The 23,146-nt window shown below is 45.7% G+C and overlaps 1 protein-coding gene across 1 annotated transcript in view; it reads left to right on the top strand.

The window, feature by feature from the left end:
* The window catches only part of CCDC57 (coiled-coil domain containing 57), a 104,762-nt gene that overhangs the window by 58,537 nt on the left and 23,079 nt on the right, over positions 1-23,146 (top strand). The window contains exons 16-18 of the mRNA XM_059996576.1: positions 11,799-11,899; positions 16,218-16,337; positions 16,769-16,985. Coding sequence (XP_059852559.1) covers positions 11,799-11,899; positions 16,218-16,337; positions 16,769-16,985 — 438 coding nt within the window. The remainder of the gene's footprint in view (positions 1-11,798; positions 11,900-16,217; positions 16,338-16,768; positions 16,986-23,146) is intronic.

Raw genomic sequence — 23,146 nt, 5'->3', positions numbered from 1 at the left:
TCTCCAGGCAAGTGGGTGGGTGGCAGTGCTGGGGAGTCACCTGTCCCCAGGTGCCCCATCCCCGTTTGCACTCCTGTCAGCCCAGCTCTGAGTGCTCACCCCTCACTTCTGAGAGGCCATTACACCATCTGCTGTGGGTGAGGCCAGGACCATGATGGATGCCAGCACAGCCTGAGCAGGCCTGCACGGTGGAGGGCCAGAAAAGGGCCGGTCATGCAGCCAAACTGAGTGGACTTCAGCTTGGCCCACCTCTCTCCTACTCTGTTCTTCCTCCTGCTGCCAGTTCAGCTTTTGCCAGAAATTGGAACTGCACATGATGTTTTCCTAATCTATAGTATACAGCTAGGATTCCTTAAAGTGTTGTTTCTAAGAATCTTAACATCTAACAGTTTTGAAAGACTTTATTTGGGGGGTAGTTTTAGGTTCACAGCAAAACTGAGCAGAAGACACAGATTTCCTGTACACTCCCTGACCCCGCACACGCACTCCTCCCTCATAATCCACATCCACTCTAGATGGTACATTTGTCGTAATCAGTGAAACTACTTTGACACAGCGTCACCCAGAGTCCGTAGTTTACATCAGGTTCACCTTGGTGGTGTGTGTTCTGTGGGTTTGGAGCCTCTGTGCTCCACTGGTCATCCTCCCTTCCTCCTGACTTCTGACAACCACTCATCTTTTCACTGTCTCCATAGTTTAGCCTTTTCCAGAATGTCATACAGTTGGAATCACACAGTATATAGCCTTTGATAGCCAGCATTTCTTTTTATTTATTTATTTATTATTATTATTATTTTATTTTTTTGGCTGTGTTGGGTCTTTGTTGCTGCACGCGGGCTTTCTCTAGTTTCAGTGAGCAGGGGCTATTCTTCTTTGTGGTGCGTGGGCTTCTCATTGTGGTGGCTTCTCTTGTTGCGGAGCATGGGCTCTAGGCGCGCGGGCTTCAGTAGTTGCGGCTCGCAGGCTCAGTAGCTGTGGCTTGTGGGCCCTAGAGTGCAAGCTCAGTAGTTGTGGTGCATGGGTGTGGTTGCTCCGCGGCATGTGGGATCTTCCCGGACCAGAGCTCGAACCCATGTCCCCTGCATTGGCAGGCAGATTCTTAACCACTGCACCACCAGGGAAGTCCCATAGCCAGCACTTCTTAAAAGCTCTCTTTTTATTCTGATTATGAAAGGCTGTTTGCTCACTATAAAAATACAAATGAATGCTGAGAAATTGTTAACTTATACTGGAAAGCACAAATTACTGACTAGAACTCATCCGCATTTTGGCGCCTATCTGTCTGTCTGTCGGGGTGTGTGTTCACACTGTCACACGCACCCTCACGTTGGAACTCCACGTGGCCCCCGCCTCGGTCTGCACTCATTCCCTCGCTGGCCCCGCTGGGAGGAGACTCCACGCTGGAATCACATGTCTGTCCTGCGGCTCGGCAGTCATGCTGTAGCCAGCCTCGCAGGAGGGCATGGTCGTGCCCCCAGTCCACCCCTACCCCCCACCCAAGCGCATCTCAGGCATTTTTACAACAGTAAAATGCCTACTTGACCACAGCTTCACAGAAACTAAAAACATTAGAAAATGTTTTTTGCCAATTTAGTTAGGTAAAAATAGTTCATTGTTTTAATTTGTATTTCTTTACATTTCTGTGTGTGTGTGTGTTTTGGCCATTTGTATCTCATTATCATGTAGATTTCCTGCTGAATTTCTTTTGTCCCTTCCCCCAACTTTCTTCTTGCTGAATTTTTGATTCATCTAGAAATGATTTAGTAAAAGGAAAGAACAAATTAGGGATTTATCTTTATCTTTTCCTAAGTGGTTAGCTGGCTGACCCAATGCTGTTTATTGGGCACACTTACATAAATAGTAAAATACCTCTTTACATTTAATTAATTATGATCATACATAAGGATCTCCAATCCTACTGTAAATGATATTAATTTAGAAGCAGTGATTTCAGTCACATTTTATGAACTCTTGGCATGTTTGCCCCTCACTGTCAGCAACCTGCCACACTCTGCTTCTCTAGGACCCTCGGGAGCCCTGGGTCATGCACAATTTCACACATCTCTTCTGAGGGCCTGGGAGGGAAAGGAACTGACATTCAGGGATCTAGTCTTTCCTTCAAGAAGAGCCTGTGGGCAATAAACTCTTTGTCTTCATAAAATGATTTTATTTTGACCACTTTCTAGAACGATGGTGTAGCTGGAAAGAGACCTCTGATTAGCATTATCTTACAACTTTTTCAAAGACAACAGCAACTTCCCTGGTGGCGCAGTGGTTAAGAATCCACCTGCCAATGCGGGGGACACGGGTTCGAGCCCTGGTCTGGGAAGATCCCACATGCTGCAGAGCAACTAAGCCCGTGTACCACAACTACTGAGCCTGTGCTCTAGAGCCCACGAGCCACAACTACTGAAGCCCACGCGCCTAGAGCCCGTGCTCCAATGCAAGAGAAGACACTGCAGTAAGAAGCCCACGCACTGCAACGAAGAGTAGCCCCGCTTGCCACAATGAGAGAAAGCCCGCACGCAGCAACGAAGACCCAACGTAGCAAAAAAAAAATAAAAACAATACCCTGCTGTCTTCTGAGAAGCCAGCATTAGTACAAGCCCCTTCCTGGTGGGTGGCCTCCCTTTCCTCTCTGGCTGCTCTCAGATTTTTTTCATCTAATCCGTTTGTGCTCCTGTTTACCATCCTGTGTCTACATGAGAGTTGCTCTGCTTTAATTTAACCTGCTCTGGAATCAGTATGTTTTTTAAATCTTAAGACTTGTGGTTGGTTGGTTTTGTGTTTTTTTTTTCCAATTCTTTAAAATTCTCAGCCATTTTTTTTTTTAATAAATTTATTTATTTTTGGCTGCGTTGGGTCTTCGTTGCTGCGTGCGGGCTTTCTCTAGTTGTGGTGAGTGGCGGCTACTCTTCGTTGTGGTGCGCGGGCTTCTCATCGCAGTGGCTTCTCTGTTGCAGAGCACGGGCTCTAGGCCCACGGGCTTCAGTAGTTGTGGCACGGGGGCTCAGTAGTTGTGGCTGGTGGGCTCTAGAGTGCAGGCTCAGTAGTTGTGGCACACGGCTTAGTTGTTCCGCGGCATGTGGGATCATCCCAGACCAGGGCTCGAACCCGTGTCCCCTGCATTGGCAGGTGGATTCTTAACCACTGAGCCACCAGGGAAGTCCCCATTGTTTCTTTCTTTTTTTTTTTTTTTTTAACATCTTTATTGGAGTATAATTGCTTTACTGTGGTGTATTAGTTTCTGCTGTATAACAAAGTGAATCAGCTATACATTTACATACATCCCCATATCTCCTCCCTCTTGTGTCTCCCTCCCACCCTCCCTATCCCACCCCTCTAGGTGGTCACAAAGCACCGAGCTGATCTCCCTGTGCTATGCGGCTGCTTCCCACTAGCTATCTGTTTTACATTTGGTAGTGTATATATGTCAGTGCCACTCTCTCACTTCGTCCCAGCTTACCCTTCCCCCTCCCCATGTCCTCAAGTCCATTCTCTACGTCTGCATCTTTATTCCTGTCCTGCCCCTAGATTCTTCAGAACCATTTTTTTTTTTAGATTCCATATATATGTGTTAGCATACGGTATTTTTTTTTGCTCTTTCTGACTTACTTCACTCTGTATGACAGTCTCTAGGTCCATCCACCTCACTACAAATAACTCAATTTTGTTTCTTTTTATGGCTGAGTAATATTCCATTGTATATATCTGCCACATCTTCTTTATCCATTCACCCATTGTTTCTTTAAATACCACTTCTTCCTATTTCTTTCTAATCTCTTCTGGAGCATGTTAGATGTGTTTATTTACATTGTGTGTGTGTGTGTGTGTGTGTGTGTGTGTGTGTGTGTGTGTGTGTTTTAAAATTTCTCTGCTACCTTCCAGGGGGTTTCCTCAAAGGTGACTGCTTGGAGCCAATGGGTAGATTCCTGTGTCTTTACCAGAAGTTTCCATTTCATCTTTATTCATTCTTTTCCTTGGGATAATTTTATTGTTCTTTCCCTGATTTCTTAAACATTTACTTCATTCTTTTTTGTTTAGTAATTGCATTTTTTATATATATAAATTTATTTATTTTTAGCCGCATTGGGTCTTCATTGCTGTGTGCGGTCTTTCTCTAGTTGCGACGAGCAGGGGCTACTCTTCGTTGTGGTGTGCAGGCTTCTCATTGCAGTGGCTTCTCTTGTTGCGGAGCACGGGCTCTAGGTGTGTGGGCTTCAGTAGTTGTGGCACGCAGGCTCAGTGGTTGTGGCTCATGGGCTCTAGAGCGCAGGCTCAGTAGTTGTGGCTCACGGCTTAGTTGCTCCGCAGCATGTGGGATCTTCTCGGACCAGGGCTCGAACCCGTGTCCCCTGCATTGGCAGGCGGATTCTCAACCACTGTACCATCAAGCAAGCCCAGTAATTGCATTTTTTAAGGTGTGAATTTCCCATCTGAGTATGGCTTTGGCCATGTCCCAGGGGTTTTGAGGGATCATATTATCAGGGTGATTAGTTGCCAGATGTTCTGCCCCTATGGGCTCAGGTTTTCTATTTCACTCAAGTTAGGTTAGGATTGTTCACCTAAAACACAAAAATGGCCAGTTATTTTTCCAGCAAAATGGGAACAGCAAAGAATTGCCATTTAGGACTGCAGCTACGGTGAACCACGTGGAAGTCCAGTAAAACGAGAGGAAACGGGTTTTCTCACGGGTGAGATAGGAGTACCACACGAACTACTGTAGGGGATAATGAGGCCATAAGCCTCAAAGTCTTCTATTATGGACTTTATACCTTGAAGGGCTTTTTTACTTGAGGAGAGGTTTTGAGGGATCTATTTGAATCTCGATGGGAGGTACACTGGATTTTGCCAATACCAATTGGAGAGTTTGCCCATAAGGAGAGTGGTAGCTGATTCAATAGGAACAAATGATTAGTGTTTCCGGAATCAGTTCCAGAACCGTTGGAGACAGAGCAAATAAAAGATGTCAAAGGATCATTTAATTCACCTGGTGGCTATTTTGATGGCGACTGTCAAATTTTAGAACTGTTTCCCCCTTTTGGGAGAAAGAAGTTCAGGCATGATACTTTTCCAAGAAGTCTCAGCCTATTAAATGAATAGGGACGGAGGAGCTAAGGAGAAGAGGGTGTGTATCTCTTAAAGGGTCTAAGCAAAAGGGAATAGGTTCAGAAACAGGACCCTGTTGAGGTGCATTAGAGATCCCCCAGTATTTGGACCAGTTTAGTATTTTGAGGCAGGGGCTCCTTTCTAGCAGTGGGGCTGAGCACTGAGAGTGTGGTCTGGTGTCTGTAAGGACAGAGAGAGATTCGTTCCCAATCTGGAGAGTGGCTTCTCCAAGCTGATTCAAGGAGAGGATTGGGAGAGCCTCTGTCCTTCCTTGGAGCCCCTCATTGGGAGTTAAGAGGATATTGGAAAGGCTGGTTAGAGGCCTGAAGATGCCCGAAACACTTAAACTTGTAACAGTCTTTCCAGTGTCCTCGCTCTTTACAGTAATAGCAGAAACTAGAAGGTTTTGGGTTTTGTTAAGGGGCCTTCATTTTCGGGAGTTGAAGATTAAGAATTTAGTGGTCTTTCTTTTTTTTTTTTTTTTTTGCAGTACGTGGGCCTCTCACTGTTGTGGCCTCTCCCGTTGCGGAGCACAGGCTCCGGCCGCGCAGGCTTAGCGGCCATGGCTCATGGGTCCAGCCGCTCCGCGGCATGTGGGAACTTCCCGGACCGGGACATGAACCCGTGTCCCCTGCATCGGCAGGCGGACTCTCAACCACTGCGCCACCAGGGGAGCCCTAGTGGTCTTTCTTTTAGGTGATTCATCTAGGATTCGAGTGAACTAATTTGCCAAGTTAACTAAGTCTAGAGTGGACGTAATTTCCCATTCCACCCTTGTTCTTTTAAAAGAGAAAGATCCTGGTTCAGCCCATTCATAAGTATGGAGATAGGGGGTATCTGAGTGGTTTGAACATCTGAAGGAAGACCAGAATTTTCTTTAAAAACAATGTGAAGTCAATTATAATAGTTATGAACAGGTTCATCAGATTTTTGTGTGAAAACCTAAATTTTATTCCCATCAACAGGCTTAGGAAAGACGACTGTAATTGCTGGTGGAGGTTTTCAGCAGGTTCTGACCTCTTGCCAGAAGCTAGGGGTTTGTTTTTCTAAATCCCCTCCAGGGTGTTTCCATCGGGCTAATTTCATCCAGTGTTTGGCTTGCCCCTCAAAAAGCATGTAAACTAACTGATATAAATCTGAGAAACCAGACTGGTAGGTTTGAATAACTATGCTAAATTCTCCAGCAAACCTACGGGGGGCCCTCAGTTACTTTAGGAAAGTCTTTAACTGCGTCTGGCAATTCACCCTACCTCAAGGGAACATAAGTAATCTGGGGTCTCTTTGGACCCTCAGAATATTTCACTTTAAAGGGCAGGTTCTGATAGGTTCAGAGGGTGGCAGAGCCTGAGACAAAGAAGCAGGGGTGGGAGGATGAACAAGATGACACCAGGGACAAAGGAGTTGGGGGAGCTGAGCGTGAGACTTCAGAGCCATTTTGTCTTTCTTTAATTGTTTGCCTCAGTTAATGTAATTATTGTATTTGCAGGGAAGCAATTTTAAATTCCTGATAATGTTTGGAAGCCTCAAAATAGCAACCAAAAGAGGCACCCGGTTTAATTTTGATGATTTCAGAGCTATGGCTAATATAGTTTTAAGAAAGGTAAGTTTGGGGAGCCTGAAATTTCCCCATAGAAATGTGCAGGAGGAGGGGCTGTGGTTTTTAAACATAAAATCAGACAGGGTCCTTGAATGTGGGGTGCCCTCAAGACATTTAGATAACTGGGATCCCATTTTCGAGAGTTTTTTTTTTTTTCTCTAAAGCAAAGAGGTAATTCTTAAACAGCCTGCAGGCCAAATAGCATCACAGTTCCAGTAGGGACAGCCTGATCCCAACGGAATCAGGCCAGAGGCTGAATGGCACAGTTCCAAATAGGAACAGCCCAGTTCCAAAAGGAATTGGACCAAATGCCAGCACAGTTCCAATAGGGACAGCCTGATTTCAAGTCCGGCTGAAGTGCCAAGTGAGTACTCACGGACAAAACAAGGCCTTAACAAAAAAGGATGAAGCCTTTGAACAGATCCCAGATAAAGCCTAGAGAGCTTCCAAATGCAAAAAGAGTGGAGCTCAGATCCAGGAGAAAAGCTTACCCTCAAACTCCAGGGGTGACTAGAAAAACAGTGAGCTCAGTGGGCTCTATTGGTACCACACCTGTTTGCTCACCAGCCTTGGGGTTGTCAGGGGTCTGCTCTGGATCTCGGTTGGACCTCCATGTAATGTTAACCTAAAACAGTTATTTTTATCAGCAAAACGAGTTTATTAAGGAGCAGCAAAGAATTGCAGTTCAGAACATACAACTATGGTGAACCACATGCAAGTCGGGTAAAGCAAAAGAGAGGAAACTCTTTTATAGAGGAGAAGGGGACATTGTGGGGAGCCGTTATAAACAGTCCATTGGAGGAAAATGGGGGTTCAAAGTGTAGTGGTTTTTCATTGGCTGAGCTGTAATGATCTCTCATTGGTTGGGCTGCTGCCAGGCAAGGAGAATGTCTTCCTCCCACAGGCAGCAGTAAAGCAGTGTCACTTCCGTATGGAGATGCAAGGTAGTCTCTTCTGTTAGGATCTGTATTGATGTGAGTGGGACGTGCATAAGGGCTCCCCTTCTGGTCTCCCACTCCATCTTAGTGAGATTCCCTTGGTTAATTTTCACAAGAGAGAGTTTCAAAATTCCTTTAGTGGGCTTCCCTGGTGGTGCAGTGTTTATAAGGATCCAACTGCCAATGCAGGGGACGTGGGTTCGAGCCCTGGTCCAGGAAGATCCCACATGCTGCGGAGCAACTAAGCCCACGAGCCACAACTACTGAAGCCTGTTCACCTAGAGCCGTGCTCTGCAACAAGAGAAGCCACCGCAATGAGAAGCCTGCGCACCACAACAAAGAGTAGCCCCCACTTGCCGCAACTGGGGAAAGCCCGCGTGCAGCAACGAGGACCCAACTCAGCCAAAAATAAATAAATAAATTTATTTAAAAAAGAATTCCTTCAGTTATTTTTAAGCATGAGTTGAAGTCTACTTTTGATTCTGTTCTATTAAGCAGCCTTATTAAATATATTTTTTTCTTATTGGAAAAAAATTACAGTTTTATTAAAGATGCTAAAGAAGACCTAGATAAACAGAGATATAGTATGTCCACTGATACAGAGAGTTTACTTTTTTGATGACGTCAATTCTCAAACTGATCAAAATCCCAGCATATTTTTTTCAAGGAGCTGGACAAACTGGATTTTATGTTCACATGGATGAACAAATGAGCAAAATACCGAAGACTATCCTGCTGGTCTTGGGGGGTCTCCGAGGAGGTGGGAGGCAGCTGCAGCTCACTGTGGGGACAAGGACACTGGTGGCGGAGGTACCAGGGAACACCCACTGGCGTGAGCTCTCCTGGAGACCACCACCCTGGCACGAAGACCCAGCCCCACCCAACAGCCTGTAGGCTCCAGTGCTGGGACGCCTCAGCTTAAATACAATTATTAACATTCTGTCTAAACTTCTTTATACTCGTCAACTTGAAAAGCCAAGAACCATGATCTTTGTGTTAAAATCTTGCACTGCTCTTGTATTTCTGTCCATTTCTCCTCCTCACCATTGTGTTGTATCAATTTTCATGCCATGTTACTTAGAGCAGAAGTGTTCATGACAGTTAATAGCTCATTATGGTTCATATTATTCAGTGTCCTTTCTGATGTTTAATAACATTTAATAATATTTCTTTAACCAGGTTTTAAAAAGTAATTTTCAGAAAGAAGTAAAATATGGCTCTCAAACAGATATGAAAATGATCCCGAAAAAAAAAAAAAAAGATCCCGTGTTTAGAATTCTCTTCTGTTTACTAAACAGTGAGGAAATCAGTCACATGTTATAAGCAATTCCAAGGAAAAATCAGGAGCACAAATTTATTTGGAGTAAAGGAATTGAATTGCAAATGGGGCAGAACTGGTTTCTCTAAAGGGGGGAGGGGGAGCCCATGAAAACTCCAAGGGACAAGGTGTAGTTTGCGTGTCTGTCAACTTCCAGAGTTGTAAAGTAGTTCAGGCACAATGAGAGGCAAGAACCTGATAGCTCCTCAGGGTGCGCAGTAGGCTATGCAGTTTCCATTGGAACACAGTTTTTTCCCTGCAGTTTCTTTTTTAAAAAATTAATTTATTTACTTTTGGCTGCCTTGGGTCTTCGTTGCTGCGTGTGGTCTTTCTCTAGTTGTGGCGAGCAGGGGCTACTCTTCGTTGCAGTGCACAGACTTCTCACTGCGGTGGCTTCTCTTGATACAGAGCACGGGCTCTAGGTGCACAGGCTTCAGTAGTTGTGGCATGCGGGCTCAGTAGTTGTGGCTTGTGGGCTCTGGAGCGCAGGCTCAGGAGTTGTGGCGCTCAGGCTTAGGTGCTCCGTGGCACGTGGGATCTTCCCGGCCCAGGGTTCGAACCCGTGTCCCCTGTTTTGGCAGGCGGATTCTTAACCACTGTGCCACCAGAGAAGTCCCTCCCTACAGTTTCTCAGCTTTTGATAAAAAAATAATCTCGGGGAATTCCCTGGCGGTCCAATGGTTAGGACTCTGCGCTTTCACTGCTGAGGGCTTATGTTCAATTCCTGGTTGGGGAACTAAGATCCCACAAGTCGCACAGCGTGGCCAAAAGAAAAAAGAAAAAGAAAAATAATCTCAAAGACTATTCTTGATCACAAAACAAGTCTGGTATCATTTGGCCTGATCGTTTCCATAGGCGCAGCAGGAGTGTTAATTCACGGTGTTAGACTTCTTGAGTTTGCTTTGCTGGAACTTTCCATCACGATTTCAGATTGGACTGTTGAAAGCTTGTTTGTTGTCCTGAGTCCAGGAAGCCAAGAACTCTCCATGTTTCACCTGCTTGGTGATTTTGAGAAAATTCCTTTTTTCTTGAGGTTTCCAAAATATTCTGAGGTTCCTGGACCTGCCAGGAGATGACCTTCCTTAACCCTCTGTGAGCCTGGCACTGCCAGTTATCCTGGGAGGGAGGGCTTTGTGAGCATTGCTCCATGAAGTCAACCACAGATCCTTACAGGCAATGGGTCCTGATAATTAAATGAGTATCATTCTCAACTCTGGCTGCCCAGGCAGGGCCTTGGCTGCATAATCCACATTTCCAGTCAAATCCTGGTAAAAACAAGGACAGATTCTCTTTGAGCCTATGCAAATTACTATATTGTCAGGCAAGTAAGAATAGTCAACAGGAGTTTCTGAGTTCTGGAGGACTTGGGCAGGGAGAACAAGATACCACTTAGAAATGTTTCATTTCAGTTTACAAAACCAGAGACCACTAAATGTATGTGGACTACAGACAGCTTAAGGGGAAAAAGAAAGAGTTCCTTGCATATCTAGAAAGGAGAACATTAAAATCACATCTATAGTGTTCCCAACAACAGCTGCCTCGTCCCTGATTGGTTCCTTCAGTCCTAGGTGGTTAATCCTTGTTCCTCTCAGTCTTGGTTCTGAGGTCTCAATGGTCCATCTGCTTCTTGACTAGGGTTCTGGAAATCCTGAGTCAGTCCACTGGGATGGCCTCACGGTGGTCTAAGCAATGCCTGTAAGCACAGTCTTTTCCCACTGTGCTGACCTGACTGTAAAGCTTTCTCTCCTTTTTCTTCTTTCTTTCATTTTTTTTCCATTAAAGTAAACAAACTCTTTGTAGATGTTCACTGAAGAAAAAATGCACAACCTAAAAGTTGAGAATTATGTTTTATTCAAGAACGTTACTGAGGACTGTAGTCTGGGAAGGTAGCCTGTCAGATGGATCTGAGAGACTGTTCCAAAGAGGTCAGGGAGGAGAAAGAATATGTAGGAGTTTTTGCTGAAACAATATATATGTAGTGAGACATCAAAAGATTACTGCTAATCACAAAAAGCAGACACCTCGAGGATTTTAGTGCCTTTCTACCTATGGGAAGATGCAAGACCTTGGGCCCATTGAAATCATTCCTTTGATATGCATCTTAACTATGTAGGGACAGTGTCCTGTTTTTCTCCATCCCAAATCCCCTCAGGGTGCACAGTTGGGGTGGCTGCAGAGGCTGATAGCTTGGTGACAGGCAACATTCTTTGTTTATTGAAATGGCAGACAACATTTTTTTTGTCCATGGAGATGTCAAAGACTTAACATGGCCATGGTTAACTTACTAATAATTTTCAAAAGTGAAAGATCTGATGAGAGTTCATAACAAGAATAGTGCAACTGAGAAGTTACAGTTGGTTGTTCCTGTGTCATGCAAAACAAAGTTAGTCCCCCACCCCCCACCGCCGGCAAAAAAAAGTTTTAGATAAAGTTAATCTAAGATGTTTACGCCTATTTTCAAAGAAGACTGCTGAAGCATTGATTACAAGAATAATCCTCAAGTGTATATACTTAAACTTTTGCTTCTTATTTTTCTCTGCTGCGGAGAGGGTATGTCTTTGGGTCTCTTAATGGATGGCTCATGACTGCCACTTTGAGAAGCTGCATAAGGGGTATGTGCTGCTGTGGAAGGCTTCTGTGTGTTCTGAAGTCTGCTGAAATGCTGGTGTGTGTTGTATAAGTCACAGGTGTCCACCCCCCAAGTTCTCTTGAAAGAGAAGTGACTTTGGTTTTGAAGAGGTACTTACTGTTCTTCTTGAGTATTTGAATTCACCACGAGAGAAACCCAAGTGACGTGCACACAGAGGACAAACCATTTCCCTCATCTCGTTTATAGGGAAGCTGCCTCATCACCCCCTTCCTACCCCTGAGGCCCAGGGTTCAGGTGAGGCACCTGATGCACGCTTGGGACCGTTGCAACCCCGTCTCACAACTCAGGTAACACTCCTTTACGTAAGAAACTTATTTCTAATAACTTTTTACTGATTGCTTAAATACTTCATTTCATAACAGAAACTTCAAAATACAGTAAACACAATTTAAAAAGTTTCCAACTTTTAGCATTTCAACATAGTTGCCAGTAACATATCAGTGTGTTTCCTGCTATTTTTCAAAATTACAAAGTATAATATATATATATATGTTTTATTATATAGCTTTACCTACCTAGGTATTATTTTCTAAATCTTTACCAACATAATAGTTTAAAAAATGCATCTTTTAAAAATGTCTTATATTTGGAGCAATTTTAAATTTTTTAATCTATTTATCAGCCATTTATATTTCTTCTTTTGTGGGTTATTTATGCAAGTTTTTAGCTAATTTTTCTACTTGTGTGTTTGTATTTTTCTTGTTAGTTTGTAGGGGTTCTTTATGTGTTAAGGAAATTGTTCCTTCTCTGTTACACATGTTTCTCAAACTTGTCATTTGCCTTTTAATTTTTCTTTTTTTAAAAAATCCACAGATAACTTTTTTTTCATCTAGTGAACCCTGTCAGTCTACTTTAAAGGTTTATTTCACTGTTTTCTGGCTTAGAGGTTTCTTTCTATATTTTGAGTTTAGGTAAATATTCACCTGTTTCTCTAGTTGTTCTATTTTACTAATTGTCATAGTACCCTGTAAGTAATTATCCTCCTTTTTCTCACTGATTTTGAATTGACATTTTTATCATGTACTGAAAATCTATACTCTTGCTTATGTTTGTGTTTAATTTTTTATTTTGAAATAACTTCAGATTTACACAAAGTTGCAAGAATAGCACATATACCCTTCACTTAGATTAACCAATTGTTAACTTTTTGCTACATTTGCTTTATCATTCTTTCTCTTCCCTCCCTCTGCTTCCTCCACATTTTAGAGAAATAGGTAGATCTAAGTTGCAGACATCGAGCCCCTGGATGTCAGAATACAAGGACACTCCCTGACATATAGCTGCAGTAAAATATAAATTATCAAAATCAGGAAACATAACATTAATGCAGTCCTAGAATTTAATACATATTCCGTCTTCAGATTTTGCCAGTCACCTCTTTTCAGCCATCCTCCTCCACCAAGCAGGCCGTCCAGGACCTGTGTGGCATGCAACCCACGCGTGTATGTGCACATGTCTCCTTCAGCCTGGACGACTTCTCAGCCCTTCTTTGTCTTTCACAACATTGGCATTTTTGAGAAGTTAGGCCAGTGCTTGGTAGGTGATGGGCCTGATGCTGCAGCATTGTTAGGTTCGGGTTCTGCATTTACTTTCTGTACAGTTCCAGTGAACTGTCTGCTCCTGAGCAGGTGCTCTCCGGCTCTGAATCCCGTAGCTTCGTAATGTTTTAATAAGTTACAAATACATATAACAGCTTGCCCTTGTTTCTGTTCCTTTACAGAATTTTCTTGGTTGTTCCTTCCATTTATTCTCTGTTGGGTGGATATTGTTATTTATGCATTTATTTTTATTTTAAGTATTTTTAGACTTCTAAGATAAAAAGACTAATATAATGAAACCTGTGTGTACACCATCCAACTTAATAAGCAAAATGTTGTAAGTTAAAACCCCTTTGAGTGTTCTGCCCCCAATATCCATGGTCCCTTCAGACTTTCCCGAGCCTGGTGTTTCTCTCTCTCAGCAGATATTTAAAGAATCTGTGTAAATCACACCGAGCTGTGTGTACATCGTTCTGTACACATGCTCTCATTCAGCACTGTGTTTCTGATGTACACCGTTGGCCCTTGAACATCATGGGGGTTAGGGGCACGGACCCCCCACCAGTGGTCGAAAATCCACGTTTAACTTTACAGTCGTCCCTGTGTATCGGTGGTTCTGCATCCGTGGATTCAGCCAGCTATGGATCATGTAGTCCTGTACTGCATATTTATTGAAAAAACTCTGCATATGAGGGGACCTGCCCAGTTCAAACACATGTTGTTCAAGGGTCAACTGTGTATATGTTGGTACATGTAGCTTTAGTTCAGGAATTGGTAAACCTTTTCTGTAAAGGACCAAATAGTGAATATTCCCGCCTGTAAGGGCCAGAGTCTCTGTTGCAACTTCTCAACTCTGCGTTTGTCCTGAATGCCAGCACAGGAGATATGTAAACAGGCGGGCATGGATGTGCTCCAGTAAAAGTTTATGGACCTTGTAACTTTAATTTCATAATTTTCATGTCATGAAATATTTTTCTTCTTTTTTGATTTTTTTCAACTATTTAAAAATGTAAAAACTATTTTTAGCTCATAGGCTGTACCAAAAAATGTGGTGGGCAGGATTTGGTCTACAAGTTGTGCTTTGCCGACCCCAGGTCTAGACACAAGTTGGTGTATTTTCTTTCTATTTTGTGAATACACGAGCATTTACTTATCCATTCTTCTATTGATGGGCATTTAGGTCAGTTACCATTTCTTTGGTGTGAACATTGTTACAGATGTCCTCATGTGCAGAAGTTTCTCGGGCATGGACCTAGGATCAGAATTGCTGTGTTCTAGGCTGTGTACGTTTTATCTTCCTTAGATACTGTTGAATGACACTGTCAAGTTGTTATACTGGCCTATACCTTCAGACAATGCATGAAGATCCTTTATAGTGTGTCACATATAGGTATTTCAGAGGTCAACAAAATATAGTCACCTGTTTTTGTTGCTATCAAAAATTTTTTAATAAATAGGCTTCGTTTTTCAGAGCAGTTTCAGATTCACAGCAAAATTGAGCGGAAAGTATAGAGAGTTCCCGTGTACCTCCTGCCCCGACAAGCGCACAGCCTCCCGTGTCATCAGCAACCCCCAACAAAGCGGTTAATTTGTTAGAATCAATGAGCCTGCCCTGACACGTCATCAGCACAGTCCACAGTTTACATCAGGGGTCACTCTTGGCACACTTTCTACGGGTTTGGACTAGTGTATAATGGCACATGCTCATTATTATAGCATCACACAGAGTAGTTTCATGGCCCTAAAACTCCTCTGTGCTCCACTATTCATCACCCGTAACCCCTGGCAACCACTGATCTTGTTCCTGTGTTCATGGTTTTGCCTTTTCCAGGATGTCACAGAGTTGGAATCAAACAACAAGTAGCCTTCTCAGATGGGCGTCCTTCCCTTAGCAACATGCGTGTAAGGTTCCTCCATGTCTCTTCCTGGCTTGAGAGCTCATCTTTTTATTGATGAATAATTGTCTAATAGCTGTACCAGTCTGTTTCTCTTCAACATCCCTTTAAACTTACACTTTCCTACTGTTGCTGGTCATTTGGAACAGAGTTGACTTTTGTAAAATGATTTTGTAGCTATTAACTCTTCTGAACTGATTGATGCCAACACATGTGTCAGTATTTCTCTTTGCTTTTGTGTGTTGATGGACGTAGCATCTGGGGTAAGGACCGGGCTGCTTCCTTTTCTGGCCTCACACCATTCATCTTTTCTCACCCCACTGTCCTGGGCAGGACCCCACACAGCGTGGAGAAAAACTGGGTGGCTGACACCCACACATTTGTCCTGGTTTACAGAGAATGCTTTTCCCATTTTTTATCTTCAGGTAGTAAGTTTGCTGTAGGCTTTAGTATTATGTTGAACCATACAAAATTGCCATTTTATGGGTCAAAAGTGGTCAGATACCAGCAATTTCATATAATTTGACCTAATACAGACTCTCCATCAGTTTAGATAAGTTTGTTTGTTTGTTTGTTTGTTTGTGGCTTGTGGGATCTGAAAGTTTAACTGAAAGTTAAAACGAAAATGTATGAGTGCATTACTTGGCTGAAAATCCAAAACTTAATTAAACTTGAGCAGGAGAAGCGGCAGCAGCAGGTGGCCCTCCGTGCAGGGCTCTGCACAGTCCCGGGCTTCGGTTCTCCTCGGTGACCCCTCCTGACTGCTTTTCCACAGGCTTCCCCTCAGAGGGAAGATGTTAGTGTTTAGGCTGCAGGGGGCCAGCTGTGCACTGAAGATGTGTCACAAACAAGAGCTGCAGGGCCCCTTGTGTGCCTGGCAGGGCCCAGGGTGCCCTCCCTGGGCACCACAGGAAGGTTGTGTGACTTTCCGGTGCTTGGTTGCCCTCGAGGGCGGGGAGGTACTTCGATTGCCATGATGAGGCCTGTTAAATTCGTCCTGGCCGGTGAACCCAAGCAGGTTCCCCACTTTGGCTTGTCACAGAGCCGAGTAAGTCCCTCATATCAGAAATTTGGGGAGAGCGTTTCTCCCTAATCTTGAGGGAAAACTCAGTAAGGTACCCCATCAATGACCCACGAACACTGAATTTCTTTTATTTAAATTTCCACGACAGGACTCTAAGAATGCCAAGAAAGAATGTTTCTCTGAACGCTCAGGAGAGAGCCAAGCCCGCTTGGCACAGACAGTCTGCAGAAGGGATGCTGAGCCAGGCTGCACAGCGGGGCCAGGGCTGGTACGCAGGATCCACCAGGGCCAGGTCTTCATGCCACATCCCGACCCAGGAAGCACCTGGAACTGGAGTGCTTCGTGTCAGAGAGGGTGGCCGTTGCCCAGAGTGACAGGACTTCACCTCAGGGCATTGGCCCTGGTCCCCAATCCCACCTCCCTCGCCTCCCTCGGGATTGTGTTTCATGTTTTTTTTTTTAGCTGCACTGCGCAGCTTGTGGAATCTTAGTTCCCCGACCAGGGATTGAACCCGATTGAACCCGGGCCCTCGGCAGTGAACGCACAGAGTCCTAACCACTGGTTCGCCAGGGAATCCCCCATGTTTCATGTTTAAATGTCCAGAGCCCCTCCTCGGGCCACGTCCACTGTCTTATCACCCCAGGAGGGCAGGGAGAGAGGGTGGCTTTCAAGGATAATTCTCTTTTCTCTCTTTCACAGAGGCAACACAGAATCTCCACAGTGACTTGCAGATCAGCTCCTCAGAAAGAAAACCAGTCCCCAAAGCCACGCCTGGCTCAAGAATTCCAGGAGGAAAATGGCCACCACACCCAAAGGTCCTCATCACTTGCCAGCAGTTCCCTCCAGGACACATGGAAGTTACTGGACCTGGGATCCAGCCCTTCTGGCCTCACCTCCCAGGACGACTCGCCTCCAGGTAGGTGAAGACGTACATCCCCAGGCCGTTGCCCCATTGGTCTGGGTGCTGGCCATGAGGACAGCTGTGGTGGCCACTCGCAGGCTGACACACAGAGTGAGCACGGCGTTCTTCCTGCTGTGGTTAGGGAATCTGTAAATTCTGCAGTCCTGTCCTCTGATTTGGTGCCTGACCGTCCCCCAGGGACAGAGGGTGTCTCCCAGCCCCGCGTCCAGCTGACCATGTCACCATGTCTACCCAGAGTAGAGCCCACAGGTCGCGAGGGTGGGGGCACTGTGGTCAGTCTGTGACTCGGGCAGGCGGGTGTTCTGTGTTCTGCTCAGCCTCACAAGGCCAGGGCAGCCCACGAAGTGCGTGTCCTCTGCCCCCGGGAAACTCGCTCACTGTGAGGTTCTCAGGAAAGTTCATTTGAAGGGCCACCTTTGGGGGAACTGCGTGAGACCAAGATGTAGTAAGCAGGGTGGGCGGAGGGGAGGCTGTTTGAAGACCGGGGTTGGGGGAATGAACTTGGATCCCCTTCCGGATCAGCTCACAGCAAGCGCCCTCATTCTCGGCTCTCAGCCTCAATGCATGAATGCTTCCTGCTGTGCCCAATGTGCCAATGGGCATTTTCGATTATTTCCAATCTTTTGCCGTCACCAATAACGTTACAGTGAATTACCTTGTACATGCTGTAGCGCATGCGTAAAAGCGTAAATGTAAATTCCCGGAGGGTGTATTGTTTGGTCCAAAGGTATGTGCATGTCCAGTTTGAGAAGATGTTAGTTGGGCTCCATCAGGTGGTACCAGTTCACACCCACCCAGCAAAGGCTGAGAGGGCATCTTTCCCCAGACCCTCTCCAGCAGTGTCATCGAACTATAATCTTTGCCAGTCTGTTAGGTGTCATTTTAATTCATATTTCTCCTGTTAGGAGGTTGTGCATCTTTTCACATGTTTGAGTCATTTCCTTTTCCTTTTCTTCAGTTCTCTGCCCATTTGTATACTGGGTTTATAATCTTTTTCTTATTGATTTGTATGAGCTTATTATATATAATGGGAATCAGACCTTTTCTGAGATATGAATTGCAAATATTTTCCCACAGTTTTTCATTTGTTTTTTGACTTTGCCTATGGTAGTTTTTGTCATGCACGTATTTTTTTATTTTTATGTAATTTAATTAATGTTCTTGTTTTTAATCCTTTCTGGGTTTTGTGCCATACTTGGGTTTTTTCCACTCCAAGATTGAAGATTATTCTGCCATGATGTCTTCTAATACAGTTATGGTTTCCTTTTTTCATAATTAAATCCAGGATCCATTTGGAATTTATCACTGTGTAGGTTATGAAATAGGAACCAAACTTTTTTTAACCCCAGGTGGCAATCCAAATGTCCCCACACCTGTTTTTTTTTAAATATTTATTTATTTATTGGCTGGGTCAGGTCTTAGTTGTGGCATGCAGAATCTTTTGTTGCAGCACACGGGCTCTTTGTTGAGGTGCGTGGGCTTCTGTCTAGTTGTGGCACACGGGCTCCAGAGCACGTGGGCTCAGTAGTTGCAGCGCCTGGGCTTAGTTGCCCCGCAATACGTGGGATCTTAGTTCCCCAACCAGGGATGGAACCAGCGTCCCCTGCATCCTGTGACGTATTCTCAACCGCTGGACCACCAGGGAAGTCCACTCCCCATACCCGTTATTGAATAACTCACATTTCCCCACTTGTTTGAAATCCCGCTTTTACTATCATGTTAGATGTTCTGTGTGTACTTGAGTCTGGGTCTGGAGCTCTTGTTCTGTCCCTTGGTTCGGCAGTCCCCAGCCTTTCCACAGACAGGGGTGCAGATGGCTCAGGCGGTAATGTGAGCGAGGGGGAGCGGCAGATGAAGCTTTGCTGGCTCACCCGCCGCTCACCTCCTGCTGTGCCGCCTGGTTCCCAACAGGTCACGGATCAGTACCAGTCAGTGGCCCGGGAGTTGGGGACCTCTGCCTTGATTTATTGGTCTTGGTCTGTCCACGTGCAGTGCTGTTTGAATTGTTACTGCTTCCTGGTCCCTTGTAATGTCTACTGACTTAGGATCTCCAGTTATGCTTCTTTCTCAGAGTTTTCCTGGTAATTCTCATTTGTTTATTTATTTTTTTCCCATACAGTCTTTAGACCCAGCCCCAAAACTCTGTTGTGGCTTTTCTCAGGATTTGTTAAACCTGGGTTCTGCCCCTGGAAGGAGCCACATCCTCCCAGTGGTCCACATTCTGTCCCCTCTGGCGGCAGCATCGCCCCTGTGATGCCTCGAGTAGTCTCCTCAGATGCAGACTGGTCTGTTCTCCTCACAGCTCCCGCTTGAGCTCATTAATCTGAGAAGCTACTGCTTCAGTACATTTTAAATTCAGGAACGTTTTGCTGTATTTTTCATCAGCTCTATCGGAAGTTTTTGGTGAATGTTCATTGTCGTTTTGCTGGTTTCCTTCCTTCTTTTTTCTCGTAGCACTTTTGTTCCTTTGTTCCCCCTCATCTTTAAAAGAGGTGATTTTTCCTTGACCAGGTATTTGTAGGAAACTTATAAGGGAAATGAGGCCAGGGCCATTGTCCAGTCTAGCAGTTTTGTTGGTGGTTTTTAACTAAGTCCGGCCTTGACTTATCTCTGCCCGTTTTCACAAAGCCCAGCTTCTCTCCCCTCCCGCCCAGGCACGCTGCATCCAGGGGGTTGTGCTCCCACCTCCTGGCTCCTCCTGAGGCCTCCCACCGTGCCTGTCCTTCCACACACCCCTGCTCATTTCTACCGCCTTTGGCAGAACCTCCATTTCTCCCATCTGGAATTTTATCTCTAGTTTTCATGAAAATTTTCTCTTTTGGGGGATGATTTACAGGAAGAGTAGGGGAGAAATGCTGACTCAATGATGCTTTCTTCAGGCCACACGTCCATCTTATTTCCTGATAAATGCACTTTCCTCCAGCTCTGCTTTGCTTTAGCAAAAAAACTGAGCAACTGTGCCCCACCCGTCCCTCACTAAAAAAAAATTCCAGAGTAGGTGTCGGGCCGAATAGTGAGTATTTTCGGCTTTGTGGCCCAATGGTCTCTCTTGCAACTACTCATCTCTGCCTGCAGCTCAAAAGCAGCCGCAGACAATGTGTAAGTGATCGGTGTGGCTGTGCACCAATAAAACTTTATTGACAAACACAGGCAGTAGTGATGCTGTTTCTCAAGCTGAGTATACAGGTTTCTGTTTTATTCTTTGTTTTATTTTTTAACAATTCTTTAAACGATACACGTATGTTATATGTGCTTGATGTAGTTTGGTATCTTTTATAATGAAAAGATTTTAGAGGGAGGGAGTGGTCAACTGGGTGGAATGCTGCAAAGAGGTCAGGGAAGGTCAGGGCAGAAAAGTGCTCTGCGTCACTATGGCCTTCTGGCTGTCTCAGTGGAGTGGTGGACTTGTCATCCAGCCTTCCCAGTTAAAGGGGCTGGAGAAGAACGGGTGGACAGCTTAGTCAAGATTTCTTGGGACTTCCCTGGTGGCGCAGTGGTTGAGAGTCCGCCTGCCAATGCAGAGGACACGGGTTCGTGCCCCGGTCTGGGAAGATCCCACATGCCGCAGAGCGGCTGGGCCCGTGAGCCATGGCCACTGAGCCTGCGCGTCCAGAGCCTGTGCTCTGCAACGGGAGAGGCCACAACAGTGAGAGGCCTGTGTACCGCAAAAAAAAAAAAAAAAGATGTCTTGCTCTGAAAAGCAGCAGTTAAAATAGGGACTGGGGACTTCCCTGGTGATGCAGTGGTCAAGAATCCACCTGCCAACATAGGGGACACAGGTTCGAGCCCTGGTCTGGGAAGATCCCACATGCTGTGGAGCAACTAAGCCCATGCACCACAGCTACTGAGCCTGCGCTCTAGAGCCTGAGAGCCACAACTACTGAGCCCGTGTGCCACAACTACTGAAGCCCACGCGCCTAGAGCCCATGCTCTGCAAAAAGAGAAGCCACCGCAATGAGAAGCCCACGCACTGCAACGAAGAGTAGCCCCTGCTCACCACAACTAGAGAAAGCCCATGTGCAGCAACGAAGACACAATGCAGCCAAAAATAAATAAACAAACAAATAAATAAATAAATTTACATTTAAAATACTTTTTAAAAAAGAGCGATATTGGAGGAAGTTGTGGAAGTGCAGCCTGTCTATATGCAGGTTGGGAAGATGGGCGAGATGTGATGCTTGTGGCTGGGGAGGAGGGCAAACCCAGGAGAGAAAGGGGTGGGGGGGCTCAAGGGACTGGGGTTTGATAGCACAGGTCAGAGGCAGGGAGGTGATGGGTAGCCAGAACGGGGAGCTTACTGGCCACACCTGACAAGCAAGCTGCCACAGCCTCACAGGCACCGGCAGGAGATGCGGAGAACTCGTCGCTCGCAGCACAGCAGGCAGCCAAGGGTCTCCTCAGTCCCTGTCCCACGGGCCAGGGCAAGAGTCTCAGCTGAGCGACCCCAAACGGGCAGAACCCAAATCTTTCATAGTGGGCTGCAGGCATATCTGCCCTTTGCCCCCGAGGGAGTCGTGCTGTCTTCTTCTGAGGCTGTTGGCCGTGGAAACACCCAGGCAGGAGAGTCAGGAGCAGAAGCCTTCATTGGCCTGAGGAGAACTGTCCCAACAGCAGGTCTGGTGGTGGGAAAACAGGTGCCGGTCGGTTCCCTTTATTTCCTCCTTTCAAGTATGAGGCAAAGCCATGGACTCTGAGAGGAGGAGGTGGAGGGAGAGGTAGAAAGAGAAGTGTGAAATGGTCGTCTGGTATATGAGGAAGCAGGGACAAGTAGTGGTGGATGGTGCCATCAGCCATGCAGGCCCCCGTGGATAGCAGGGCCTGGATCAGGGCGAGAACAGCCCGCTGGTGGCTGCAAACACGGCCCCCGGCAGTGGAATTGGCTTGGGGTGGAGGTGGGGATGGTTTGTATTAGTTTAAATGCTTTTGGCTACAAGTCACAGCACAGCCTGATGAAAGTAACATACGGGAGCTTCCCAACCTTTATCTCATCGTGGCACCCATAGAAAATCACACACGGTCACTGAATGAGGAGGAGAGAGCCAAGGTGGCCAGCATCATGGTAGCCTTCCCGACACACAGTGTGCATGCACAGCAGCAGGACACGCTGACCAAGAACTTGCATGTCAAGGCCGAGGTAAATGAGCTTACGGCTAGCTCCTCTGGGACTCTTTCCTCCTAAAGGTTCCAAGATGGCTGCAGCAGCTCCAAGCATCACGTCAGAAGGCCCAGAGATGGAAGGCATACTTCTCTCCTCCTGCTTTGGTTTCTTTTCATTGGAAAGGGAAATGTTTCCCCAGAGCTTCCAAATTCCCTTTTCCATCTCGCTGGCTGTCGGGGTCACATGGTGTCCCTTGACCAGTCACTGGGAGATTGTCTTAGACTCTGTGAACCTGCTGCCTGGAACTAAATGGTGTTGGGGTTCCTTGGCAAGAAAGCTGGGGAAGGGCTGTGCTGTGGGTGGGCCTGCAGCAGAGTCTGTGCAGGGGAAGGTGCTGAGACACCCATACAGAGGGGTTGAAGCTGCTACTTCTCAGCAGCACTTTGCAGTAAAAAGTAGGAATGATACATTGCTGCGGCTTTTGGTTCGCCCCGTGAAAGATTTGGTTGGGAAGAAAGGTTGAAATTAATGCAGTTTAGTTTTAAGTTCCCACAAAGCTTCTTTATGCTCTCCTTGTATCTTGAATATTTGAGCACGCATAACTGAACTACCTGTCTGGTATTTCTACTTTGTGTAAGAGTACTTTTTAAAACTTTATTGGTGACTTAAATGATAACCACAGCTCTGGTTAAGACGTAAGCCTGTTAGTATTTATGATAAAGGATTGCGTGGGCTTCAGTCCACAGTCAAGCAGTTTGGAAGCTCCATTCTGGAAGGTGGGATGTCTTGTCCTCTGCATTTTTTTTACATTTTTGGCGCATTTTGAGTAGCAAACTGTGAGACCTAGCAGTCATGAACTGAGTTAAAAGTGATAACGAGAGAGTTTAACAATTTGTGGCATCTGCATTAATAACATGAATAACTACGTGGTATTTCTCAGGATGGAGGGAGGTTTTCCTGCTGAAAGGCCACTCTCCTCATGGTTTTGAGGTGGGGCCAGGGCCGCCCCTCCCACCTCTGCCCTGACCCCCCCCCCCCCCCCCCCCCGCCACGCCTG

This window comes from Delphinus delphis, chromosome 19 (assembly GCF_949987515.2).
Source record: "Delphinus delphis chromosome 19, mDelDel1.2, whole genome shotgun sequence".
Classification (NCBI taxonomy): domain Eukaryota; kingdom Metazoa; phylum Chordata; class Mammalia; order Artiodactyla; family Delphinidae; genus Delphinus; species Delphinus delphis.
The sequence above is the reverse complement of the archived record's forward strand: the minus strand, read 5'-3'. Positions and strand labels throughout refer to the sequence as shown.